General features: G+C 34.6%; 1 protein-coding gene across 2 annotated transcripts; it reads right to left on the bottom strand.

The window, feature by feature from the left end:
* Positions 1 to 1577: 1577 nt before the first annotated feature.
* Positions 1578 to 4990, bottom strand: LOC144561699 (putative polyol transporter 4). Of its 2 annotated transcripts, none has more exons than XM_078310753.1 (2): positions 4594 to 4990; positions 1578 to 3192 (listed from the first exon to the last, which is right to left on the bottom strand). In XM_078310753.1, the coding sequence occupies exons 1-2, from the start codon at positions 4802 to 4804 to the stop codon at positions 1838 to 1840; spliced, it is 1566 nt and encodes a 521-aa protein (XP_078166879.1). In that variant the 5' UTR covers positions 4805 to 4990; the 3' UTR covers positions 1578 to 1837. The 2 variants fall into 2 exon arrangements, with proteins under 2 accessions (XP_078166879.1, XP_078166880.1); XM_078310754.1 differs by having other exon boundaries at positions 1578 to 3237; positions 4594 to 4729.
* Positions 4991 to 13490: the final 8500 nt, after the last annotated feature.

Raw genomic sequence — 13490 nt, 5'->3', positions numbered from 1 at the left:
TAGCAATCTACAGCATATGAAGAGAAGTAGAGAAGAAAGAGGGAGAAAAGTAGAGAAAAGAATTGCATACTGCTTAGTCTGCTTTATTAGACTTCTTTTTTTGATAAATATGTTTGGTAATTTGATAATTGTGTAATGTTTTGTTAGACATCGTAATATTTGGTAATTTAATGAACTATGTACTATTTCTTTTGTTTTGTTAATTTATTAAGACTCTGTACTGTTTTATTGGACTTTATCGGTTTGGTAATTTTTAGTTATGTACTATTTTGATATTTTCGTAATTTTTAATTATGTGTTGGCCATTATTTCATTATGTATTGCCTTTAATTGTGTATTATTTTAATAAACTATGTAATATTTTTTTTGTTAGAATTAAATTAGACTATCTCACTATGTAGTACATTATGAGTCACGAGTCGACTCTCTTCGACTCGAGTTGCTCACGAGTTGATTCCAAATCGAAGTTTTTGACTCAGAACTGGATTAGCAACTCGGACTCAACTCGGCTCATGAGCAGCCCTACGTAAAACCATATTATATATTGGTTAATAAAATTACCAAACACTTCAATTAATTTTAATTGTGGAATGAGCATTATCTGATTCTTGGTTTTGAGATGCTAGTTACTAGAAATTCTTTTCTTGTAATTACATGTCTTGGACATAAATTTTTTTTTTTTTTTGAGAAACTGATAGTGGCTATCAGTGTATTACATCAATATACCTGCTTATAACAACAACTAAACAAGAAACAACCAAAGCAACTGCTACCTAAGTTTAGAAATTTAAAACACTAAATGAAACAACCTAACAGTGCTTCAACCACAGCCGCACTTCATGTATAGCCTGATTCGCCAGTACCATTGAATGAGTCCCTTTTCTATCAAAAATGAGTCTGTTTCAATTTTTCCAAATATGCCAGCAGCCACCAAAAAATAAAGAACCCCATGTTGGACCTCCTACTTTGACTCTGCCTGCTCTGTGTGAGTTTGCAACTATGCTTTGTATTGTGTCCCCATGGTGATATATCTGGAAACCGGCTTTAAGAGAAAAGATATGCCAGAATAATCTTGCTATATGACACCAAAAGAAGAGGTGCAGAGCAGTTTCTAATGTTTGTGTTTGACAAACTTCACATCTAATTGCACAATTAAATCTCCTTCGAATCATATTCTCAGGTACAAGCAGTATTGTTGTGAGTTCGACAAATCAAAAAGTATGACACTATCTTTTCATAATCCATAGATCAAAACCATTGAATATACCAAGTTTAATAATTAAAAATTAAAAACCATCTTGCAATAATTGTTCACACTCTCACATATAATCTGGTTGTCAAGTAAGAAGTATATCTCGGATAATAGAGTAAATTTATGCAGATAAAATTAATAATATTTTTTTTCTTGTAAAAAATCAATCCTTTGAATACCTGATGGTCTATCTGTTCAGAGTAAATCTGAATTATTGAATCAATCATGATTAGTATTATAACCATATGGCTATCAACTTGGTGATACATTGCTAATTAGGTCATTGAAATACTCAAATACAAATAAAACTGCAAGTCTGCAAACATAATCAAAGAACGACTTCATTTATTTTCTATTTCTAATTAATCCACTTTGAAGTACAGATGTATAAGAAAGAATCCCTAGAGAACCAGAAGCCAATCAAGAACAACCTAAACAAAAATGAATGTTGAAGTTCAGGAAATCCTTGGTTCAAAAAAGAAAAAGAAAAAAAATAACAACCTAAGCTAATAAAAAAGAGAACAAAAAATAGACCTCGTGGAAGCATCAACAGACACCAAACCATCCTAGCAATGAAACCCAAACCTATTTCCCTTCCCGTATTAGATGCTCAGCATCCTCAAATTCTACCTCACCTCTATTTGAATCATTCCCCCTAAACATCATCTCAATTTGTTCCAGGGTTTTCTCTTTCGTCTCTGGAATGCACACCTTGACAAACAATACTGAGATGGCCGAAAGAGCGGCAAAAACAAAGAACACACCGGCTACTGATATAACTCTAGATGCCGACAAAAACGACATAGAGACCAGTCCACTACTGACCCTCCCTCCCACTTGGCCGAGTGCAGATGCCTGGGCCCGTAGTCTCAGAGGAAAAATCTCAGAGGAGAGAACCCAGCATACGGGTCCCATTCCGACAGAGAAAAATGCGACATTGGTACAGACAGCCAGGATTGCAAGCTGAATGCCAAATGCTGAGTTTGGCAAAGTCAAAGCAACACCTAGAACGAACAAACAACAAGTCATGCCGATTGTACTAACATACAAAAGGGGTTTCCTTCCAACCTTGTCAACCAAAAAAATAGCAACCAAAATAAATATAGTTTTGGAGAACCCAACTGCAACGGTGGCTACGAGAATCTCTTTGTCAGATCGTATACCTGCATCTTTAAAAATAGTCGGGCTATAGTAAACTGTAGCATCTATGCCCGTAATCTGCTGAAAAAGCTGGATGCCAACACCAGCAAATAACATTCGGCGCACAGCAGGAGATGGATACAAAAGCTCTTTCCAAACAGCCTTATCTTCATGACCTTTTGATGCTTTAGCCGCCTCTTCTATTTCCTCCATTCTTTGTTCGACCTCTATATCGGTCTCACTTAGTGTAATTAGCACTGACCGTGCCTCCTGTAGTCTGTTTTCCATAACTAACCACCTAGGTGATTCAGGTATAACAAAAAGTGCAACACCAATAAATACTGAAGGAAGAACACCAACACCGAGCATTATTCTCCAGTTAATGTGCTCAGGTAAACCCGAAAATGCGTAATTAGAAACATAGCCGAGTAAAATCCCCAGATTAATGCAAATCTCAATGAGTGATGTTAGAGTGCCTCTAGCATCAGCTGGTGAAATCTCGGCTATATAGACACCTGAAATCATGGCGCCGAACCCAATACCTATACCAGCCATGAGTCGGCCGATCATTAAATAAGTAAATGAGGGAGCAAATGTCATTATAGCCATGCCAGATTGAAAGATAATCGCGCCGACACCCATTGTCCATTTTCGGCCAATTGCGTCAGAGGTGCGGCCACCAGATAAACTGCCAATCAGTGAGATGACACTTAGACAGCCTACTAGTATTTCTTCTTGGAATTCAGTTATGTGAAGATCTTTTTCTATGTATAGGATTGCGCCGCTCATCACCCCGACATCTATCAATTGAATATTTTCAGTCTTAGATTATTAGCTTGTAGAGACTAAAAAATAAATAAATAAAAGGAAACAAAGAGATTATAAAGTGATGGCAGTAAAATCAGCTGATTTTGTATGATATTAGCTAACCATAAGATAGCAATAATATTGAACAACTATATCTAATGATGCTTTTTTTTATGAGAAATTCATTTTTCAATATTGGTTCACCCCTTGATGACACAAGAAAATAAAGAAAAGATAAAAAGTAAATATAAATTCTGAACATTGCCGTGACTGAGGTCAAGCAGCATCCAAATCCAAAAACCAACATATTTCAAAAGGAAGTCCAAATCCATTAAAGGTAGCAGGATCAAACTGTAAATCTACCCGTAATTCTTGATTGGCACTGGTAAGTACACAGAGGTGGGTCAATGTTCACCCAGAATACATGGCTGATTTAGATGAAACAGTGTCTGCCAATGAAAAAAGCTTCTCTCATGACTAGTTCACAATGAATTGTTAGATTTTCGATCATTGTTACCAGGATGGTACAAACTGGGATCTTATGTTCCTTTTGGTTCCTCTTATGGAGTTGGAGCCAGTTTTCTGTCCAGAATTTGGTTAGTGATTGTTGCCAATTGTGCTATTTAAAGTGAACTAAGGGCATTGAGGAGAGAGGGTGAAGTCGCTGTAGAAGCTTTCCGAATTTTGCCACCCCCAAATCAGGATGTAGACGGAGTAAACACGTAGCTGATCCCTTCCTTCCCTTCCCGTTTGTTCCCTCTACCCTCCGGTCTTCTGGAGCACAGCCTTAGGCTATTTACCTTATCTTGTATCCCCTTATCCCATTTATGTTATAGTCTTTGTCATGACTCATGACTCTACTTTCACTTTTTTTTTCGCTTTCTATTCTGAATCATATTGGATCATTGTACTGTTTTTTTTCCTCATATAATTATAGCTAATCTCTACGCACAAGATGCAATACCCTTATATAGTATATACTTTAATAAAAAAAAAAAAACAATCAAACATTAGGCAACCTAATTTGGTTAGATGTGCATAGGGATTAGAGACAACATGGTAATTTGACTTGATTATACTTTGTATTTGGTATCTTATTAATCCAAACCCAAATCCAATAAACTACCAAATTGATTTCTAAAGTTCATATGAAGATCCTGTGAACTAAAATTTACAGTTTTAATCAATATTGTAGATCCCATTGATGTGGATCCTGATAAGGTAAATGATTAGTTGGCAAAATAGGAACTTTGGACCAATTTAAGGAGTTCTTCTAACAGGCATTTCTGCAAACACTTTTCATATATTGCATATACAACCAATTAAGTGAAACGGTCCTCTTTCCTTCCATAGTAATAATTAAGAATAATCTAAAAAAAAACGAAGCAGCTTACCATATCCAAGTAGAATCGAATTTAGCGAAGCAAACATGGCACAGGCATATACATACTTCTTAGTGTCTCTTCTTCTTTCCATCCACTTCACTTCTAAATCTTCATCTTCTTCCTCTTCTCGCGAATCCATTCTCTCATAATTGCTTTTGAGCCCCATTTCTGTGCCTTTTTTCATCACATTCGCCATTGATCCAGTCTCAACCTTCTCCATCCTTTTCAAAATCGTACTCCCGATTGAATCTGTTGCAAGATCTTTTGGAAGTCAAGGTGTGATACATTACCCCAACTTTTAGTCACTATAAGCATTAATTTAAGACCAGAGGGAATTGTTAATTGGTTCTTCAGTCTTCAGCGTCGCTTTTTCAGGAATCCCCAGTTTTTCTATTCAAAGTAAGGTACACGATGGCGACTATAAATCTCAAATGGACCATTCTTGGAATTCATTCACCTACAGTAACTCAAATTTTGAATTTACATCAGGACCGTGAGATCTATTTTGGCACGAATATTGAAACGGACTCGTGCATTCCACCTCGGACCGGATTGGCTCGATTCATATCGAACGGTCCAGATATAAAATCAAAATTCGAGTTACTTCAGAGGATGCAAACTAAAATATCTTGTATTTTTTTGGCACTGTATAATTGGGTCCACTGCAGGAACAAGAGTAGTAAACTAAAACGCAGAGAGGGAGATCTGCGTCCATTGGGATCTAATGGTTGGATGAACGTACCAGATTGATCCAAACTGTGGGATCGAATAAACGGATATACCGTCCAAAAGAGCTGGAGGACGCGGTAGGTAACAGAATATTTCTTCAGGAACGAGCTGAATCTCCTAAAACAAGAGCCCGGATCTCTAAGGTAACAGAATATTTCTTCTTTTATATCAACCGTCTGATCATAATCGGGGCATTCGACGGATCGTGCGCATTCTGATCGAACGGTGTTGCTATGAATTCCTAAAACAATGGCACGCTAGCCAGGTCAACTGTCCAAGAGCCAATCAGGATAACACCGTAACACCGTTTGGTTGTACACCATTAGAGAAAATATCTCACGTAGCCGGTGGAGGCGTGGAATATTACACAAGCTCTCAAACTTTTTTTCTTTCTTGAGGTGCGTGTTAATTAAGTTAATGTTGTTTATATCGTCATACAAGAACAGATTTATTTTTAATTAATTTTTACCAGGTACGATGGTTTAATTGCGAAACGTCAAACTGAGAATGATTGAGTACCAAATTTGGATTGGCAAATATGCGACTAGAGAAGGGTTCAAATGCCTCTATTTTTTGTGTCTCCATCATGCCTCTATTTTTAAAAATTTAAATAACTCAAAGTTTAAAACTTAAACGTCAAAATAAAACTGTTAGATGCAATCTATGTTATTTTCTCTATGTGCCCATAAAAAATTATCACATTTTGATTTTGCTTTTATATGAATTAATAAGTTGAAAAATCAACGTCTAGAAATTATCCACATTTGTATACATTTTTACAAGCTCAAGATGACAATCAAAACAAAGTTGAAATGCCATAATTTTTTACATGTGCATAGATAAAATGATATAATTCATATCTAACGGTTTTATTTTGAATTTTAAGATTTAAATTTTGAGTTATTAAAGTTTTTAAAAATGGAGGCACAAAAAATGAGGGCATTTGAACTCTCCTCATGCGACTATGGGTTATGATTAATATAAAAAAATGCTTAACTGGTTATTTTGTCAGCATTAGATATATTTAATAAAAAAAATAATTTGGACATAATATTTATAGGAGTTGAATTTTTGACCAAAATATCTTAAGTGCGAGATCCATTAACATGGAATTAGTTTAAAAAATTTAAGGGCGAGATTCCTTCAATAGAGTTTTGAATTTGTTATGTTCTACACAAAAAGCTTAGGGGTGTCAATTGCACCCTTTTATCCGTTTATCCGATCCATACTGTTTTCGATAAGACGGGTATGGATAAGATTTTTTTTTCGTAAACATATCGGGTACGAGTAAATATTTTTTTTCCGTTATCAAAACGGGTAAGGGTACGGGTAAATCCTATTTCCTACCCGTTACCCGATCAGGTAATTATATAAAACAATTATATATTACATATCATGAGACGCGGTGCTTAACATGATGGGTCCATAGAAGAGGACTAAATGTGTCAGGATCATGCACACCATCTGAAAAATCGGCCTGAGATGACGGATCCGCTCCAGTCGGATCCTCAAAACCCCTGCCAGTCGTATCATCATACGACGACGGGCCCTCTCCAGTCGGATCCACTGAGGACGTGCCCGCTCCACTCGGATCCACAGCATCTGCACCCGCTGCAGGCTCAGCTCGTACTCCCCACCGTCTAACTCTAGGCATAATACATTTACCAAAAAATATTAATCAAAACATACAATTTATATAATTTTACATTTTTTGAACTTTTTTTACTATTTTTTTATATTTATTGAAAATCACTATTTCGAATGTCCACAATTTTCAGATCAAGTGATTTTCTAAATATCTAAAAATATACCATTTGGTCTCCAAACACATATTAATATGGAGAACAATTGTATGATATATACATGCAATTTACTTACAATAAAAAAATATATATGTCATCTTTAAACAAATATTGATATACTTCAAAATAATTAGTTTTAGTTCAAATTATTTTGTATTGATATATACATGTTTTTCATGAACTATCACAAAAATAATTTTCAAAAAATAAATATGCATATTTTTAAATCATAAACCCTAAACCCTAAATTCTTAAACAGTTCAACTATTTGAACCATAAATTCTAATCCTAAATTGAACCGTAAACCCTAAATTTTTAAGTAATTCACAATTCACAAACATAAACCGTAAATTTAACTATAAACCCTAAATTTTTAAGTAATTCACAATTCACAAACATAAACCGTAAATTTAACTATAAACCCTAAATTTTAAGAAAATTCACAATTCACAACTATAAACCCTAAATTGAACCATACGATATTCAAGCAATTTTACCATAAATCATAATCCTAAATTCGAGCAATTGAACCAATTCAAGCAATTCAAGCATCCAATTCAAGCAATCAAGCAATTCAACCATCCAACTCACTTTTCGATTGCCACAATTCAAGCATCCAATCCAACCAATTCGACCAATTCAATCAATTCAACTAATTACTCACATTTAACCCTAAACATCGAATCGAACCAAACCGAATCACATTACACCATTTAATCACATTTAACCCAAACCCTAAACCCTAATCGAATAAAAAAAAAGAGAACTCACTTTTCGATTGCCACAATTCAAGCATCCAATCAAACCAATTCAATCAATTCAACTAATTACGCACATTTAACCCTAAATATCGAATCGAACCAAACCGAATCACATTTAACCCAAACCCTAAATCTTAATCGAATAAAAAAAAAGAGAACTCACTTGTTCGATTGAGAGAGAAGCGAATCGAGGCGAGGCAGTGACGAGCGTGGTGCGAGGCAGAGAGGGAGCAAGATCTAGCAGGGTTTCTTCTTCTTTTTTTCACTTTTTTTCTGTTTTTTTACGGCTTAGATGAAGGCAGAGAGGGGAAGAAGGTGCTGCTCACGGGTTAATAACATGGGTAGTGGGGCGCCTCACTTGCCATATGGGCCGCCATGCGCTGGGGCGCTCCACTGGGTTATATGGCCCGAAGCCCAGGCGGTCAAGGCAGGAATAAAAAGAAATTTTCAACAGGATTATTTTTAAAATTAAATATTTTTTTAGGGATATTAATAAAAATGGCCGATTTTTTCTTATTATAGATAGTTAATGTTAGATTTTAGTTAATTTTTTTTCGTTTTATGTTATTTTCTTAGTATAAATTTAATGTTAGAATAGTACATATTTTTTTGTTAGTTAAATTTTAGTATACAAATCTAAGTTAATTACTAATTTTGTTCTATATTATTTTATTCGACAGTATGATCATAGACATAATAATTAATTTATAATATCTTGTTACTTAATTTAGATATGGCTGATAGAGGCAAATCGATGTGTAGATCAGAAGATGTTGGTTGGGAACATTTTGAAGCAGTTGATGCTTCAAAAAAAGATAAAATGTAAATGGTGTCATAAAATCATTTCAGGTAGGATTTCTAGAGAAAAAGAACATTTGGGTGGAATAAAGGATAATGTTATTGTATGTTCTCAAGCTCCATCAGAAATTTGACTTCAATTTAATCAACACATTCGAGGAAAAAAACTAGAAAAATAAAAAAACAAGGGCGCGAGAAGAATTAATAGCAAACGAGTTGACAAGAGTCCCAGAAAATTTATCGGATGAGGATGTCTCAGATCCCGAACTTCATAGGGCTCTAAGAGAAAGTACAGAATTTCAAAGGGTTGAATACTTTCAACGTAGGGGTGGCGAAGGCTCTTCTAGAGCGGAGTTAGGGCACTCTACTTCTATGCGTGCGCCTGAAGGGTTTGGTCGTAATAAGAGACTGTTGAATTTAGGGATCGGGCCATCTGATAGGCAACCTAGAGTCAATAATTATTTATACTCAAAACAAACAAGTCTACAATCCAAAATTTCTAATGTTGTGCTAAGGGGTATAAAAGATGCTAAACAATATTTAGGTTGAGCGTGGACAAAGTTATTTGTTAATGATGGTATCCCTGCACATGTTGCAGATAGTGTCTACTTTAAAAAAGCCATTAAAGCAACACAGGAATGTGGAACCGGTGCCTGTGCACCAAATTCATATGACATTTATAATAAATATCTATCAATGGAGGTTGAGGAAATTGAAAACCACATAAAAAACTTTCACAACCACTAGGATGATTTTGATTGTACCATAACGTGTGATGGATGGACCACTAGTAATAAAAGAAATATTAATATTTTTTTGGTTTATTGTATCGAAGTAACGGTATTTTTGAAATCCGTTAATGCGACGAATAATTACAAAAGTGCAAATTACATTTACGGTTTGATTGAAGAAGTTGGTGCCACTCGTGTTGTCCAAGTGGTGTCCAAAAATGGTATTAATTTTAAGAAAGCAGGAAGCATTCTCATGGATAATTACAGCCACATACTTTGGACACCATGTGCCGCCCACTGTATTGATCTCATGTTAGAAGATATTGGTAACATTGATGAAATAAAAGATGTTGTTCAAAAGACACAAAATTTTACAAATTTTATATATAATCATCAGTGGGCTCTTAACTTGATGCATGAAGCTACCAATAATCGGGAGTTGCTCAGGCCCGGTATCACACGCTTTGCAACAAATTTCATTACTTTATCGAGCATATTCACATTTAAGGATGCACTTGTACATATGAGTTTAAAGTCAAATTGGATTGAACAAGTTCGAAAGTTGAAAACAAATAAAGGACAGAAAAGGTGCTGAAAATGTGAGAAATCTCATATTGGATTTTTGTTGTTGAGACAATTCAACTATTTGAGCCACTAGTTAAAGTGTTACGAATGGTTGATTGTGATGATAAAATCGAAATGAGTTTTTTTTATATGAAGCAATAAATCATGCGAAAGAGTAAAAAAGAGCCTCAGTACGAGATGCAGCAAACCTTGGTGGAAAATAATTGATAAAAGATGGAAAAAAACACTTCACAAAGATATACATGCAGCATGTAAAATATTTATTTAAAATAGCAAGCTATTTTTTTTACTAATACTTATATAATATTATTAACTTTTCAGGATATTTTCTCAATCCGCAATTTTAATTCTCACAAGCACTTCAAAATAACAGTGAAGTAATGAGAGGCCTTATAAATGTCATTGCAAGATTACAACCTGATTTGCCCAAACAAATTAGCGCAGAAAAATAAGTATATTATTATTGTCCAAACTTTATTGATATGAAATATTCATTATTATTATTCTCTAATATTTATATATTATGAGAATAAATTTATTTGCAGGCTGAACGGTATCGTAGAAGATTAGGAACATTTTCTACCAAGAAAATGTTAACAATAGCAAAATAGTGCCCTCCGGCTGAATGGTGGAATATCTACGCAAGTGTAGCCATAATTAGACAAGGGTCTATTAAAATTGGAATCCACATCAAAATATTTACTCGAGGTAATGTAGAATTAAGTTCCTAATATTAGTTAAGGGGTAAAATGTATGATTCAAAAGAAGAACATATCAAAAAATAAATGACAAGATGGTAAAACGAGTCTAAGCCAACTGTTTTCATAATTAAACCAACATTCATATTTTAAAGTGTCATTCTATTAAATCATGCGTGATTGCTTAGGTACTGTAGACTAGCCAGAAGATCAGACCGGTTATAACTCGGTACTGCAGACTGGGATCCAGACAAGGGTCCCTGCCTCAGTTTGGCACAAGAGGAATAACCTTTTACCGTTCAACAAACTTCCATATATGTTGGTGATGGAGATCCTCTCTCACCTGCCACCTAAATTATTCTTTCGTTGCAGAAGTGTCTGCAAAGCCTGGCTCTCCCTTTTTTTCTTTTTTTGTCCGCCTCAACAAACATTTGAAACCAACTATGAGCGGTTTTTTCTACCACAATAGTCCATTTGGTGGTGCCCGCTTTGTGAACTTATCACGTGGCATCAACAAGGTGGAGGTTGATGACAAGATCAGTAGTGCTATATCACATATAAGACATTTCAGTATACTAGATTGTTGTAACGGACTTGTCCTCATGAAAACCTCTAGGAAATCATCATCGAACGTATATGACGTACATGTCTATAACTTGACAACCCGGACTCTTTTGACCTTGTGGTCATTGGATTTTGACCCCGACCTACGGATGAATGGAGCATTTTCATTGGCCTTTGACCCTCAAGTGTTCCATCGGTTTCACGTAATTAGATTCACAGACAGGGCCCTTGAGATTTTCTCGTATGAGAAAAACAAGTTGAAAAACTAGAAAATTGGTATGTGCTATGAAAATCAAGGCATATCTCGGGGGCACTTTTACTGATGGGAGGATCCAAGTTTAACAACTCACAATGAAATTTTGAGCATTGATCTGAACAATTGCTCATTTGAAGTTTTTTGCCACCCAAACCTGAAAACATGTGAACTGATTATAATTAGACAGTCCCGAGGGGTCTTACAGTGTATGTCTGTACATTGGAATAAAATGCTTTCTATTTATGCACTTGAGAGCTACACTAGAAAAGAGTGGACCTTAAAGTACCAATTGAGCCTTGATGCAATGCATCCAAATCCCACATGTAATTTTGATGATTTTTGTATCTATCGCATCAAGAACTCACGACATTTTGCATTTCATCGTGATAAGGATGTTCTCTTTATGCCTAAGGGAGAAACAAGTTTCGTGTCACTTGATTTGAGCACGGGCAAAGAAGATAAGTTTAATGGTTTGGGCAAAAATGGAGAGAGCAGAAAGGGTTGTTGGGTTTACATGCCTTGTTACTTGGTATGACTTGATCTCTAGAGATCATTTGTAGTAATGATATATCTTTTTGTACCTAGACATGTCTAGAGAACATGATTTGCGTTTCGTATATCTTCTTTAAAATGTGTAATTTGTTTTTCTGTTGTATGACATGTTAAAATTTAGTACTATTATGACACGCTTCTTTAAAATGTGTAATTTGTGATCTAGAATTTAGTACTGTTATGAGATGCTTCTAATGATTTGCTTTCGAACGACTTCCTCATTTTTTTGCTACTTTATAGTTCTTATTTGACTTGACTGGTATATTCGTACAATCGTGAATATATTGATCGTGTAAAGTAATTGTATAGATTCACCGGGACAGTAATTTCAATGATTTTTGACTGGTATATCCTAGTATTTCAATAAGTCAGTGGACTAACATCTCACGCTAAACCTTATATATTAGGCAACACCTCTGTGAAGCAAAAAAAAGACAACACCTCATGGAAAATCAACCATATATCTTGTGTCAAATTGTTCTACCACTAGTACAGATACTTGAAAAATGTACATCAGCGATGAGGTCGATGACCTTCTTGAGGCTAATAGGCGTTGCGAAGAGAGGTTGGCAAAAATTAATGAAGAGATCATGGATGGAGTGAATATCCATATCCAAGAATTTTATAAGGCAGCAGGCTTGTCATGCCCAATAAATGTATCGGTATGTACTATGTTTTCTCTAATTGCAATGTATTTGTTAATGACAATGTACATGCTAAATGTTTTCGCGAATATGAAAGTGCTTATTTATGTTATGTATTTAGAATATGTGGTTAAAATTATATTAAGAGGATGCAACCACTCTGTTATGAAATGTAGCATCGCGAATACCTTCATATTCTAGTTGTAATACCTGTATGTATCTATCTAATCTTCAATTCATATCCATATACTTATTCGAAAAATAAATAAAAACAAATACTGATGTGGTTTTATCACTATAATCCTTTTCCGATCTGTTTTCACCCCTATTAGTATGATGTATCTCCATGACAAATACGAACAAACAATACCGTGTAGAATCTGTAGATCCATGGAAAATTTTGATGATAGACCAAATTTGGAACAAGATATGTCTATTCTCGGATTTGTGATATGGGGAAATCATTGAATATGGTAATATAAAATACTGCAGATATTCAAGGTATTGTTAATACCTTGTAATAATTTTTTGCAAAATACTGATTTTTTATACTTTGATTTTGATTTTAAAATTCATATGATTGATCAAAATTAATTTAAATATCACAATATTATACGTAATCAAGGTTTTATATTTTTTTTTGATATTTTTAGACATTTTAAACCGTTCAGTAGCAATAATTTGTTTATGTTTATCGGGAAAAGTAAATGGACCTAAAGAATGAAAACATATATCTTGATTTCTTCAATTAACTTTTTGTGCGTATAGATATTAACAAAAAAAATA

The sequence above is a fragment of the Carex rostrata genome, chromosome 11 (assembly GCF_964058835.1).
Source record: "Carex rostrata chromosome 11, lpCarRost1.2, whole genome shotgun sequence".
In the NCBI taxonomy this organism is placed as follows: Eukaryota; Viridiplantae; Streptophyta; class Magnoliopsida; order Poales; family Cyperaceae; genus Carex; species Carex rostrata.
The sequence above is the reverse complement of the archived record's forward strand: the minus strand, read 5'-3'. Positions and strand labels throughout refer to the sequence as shown.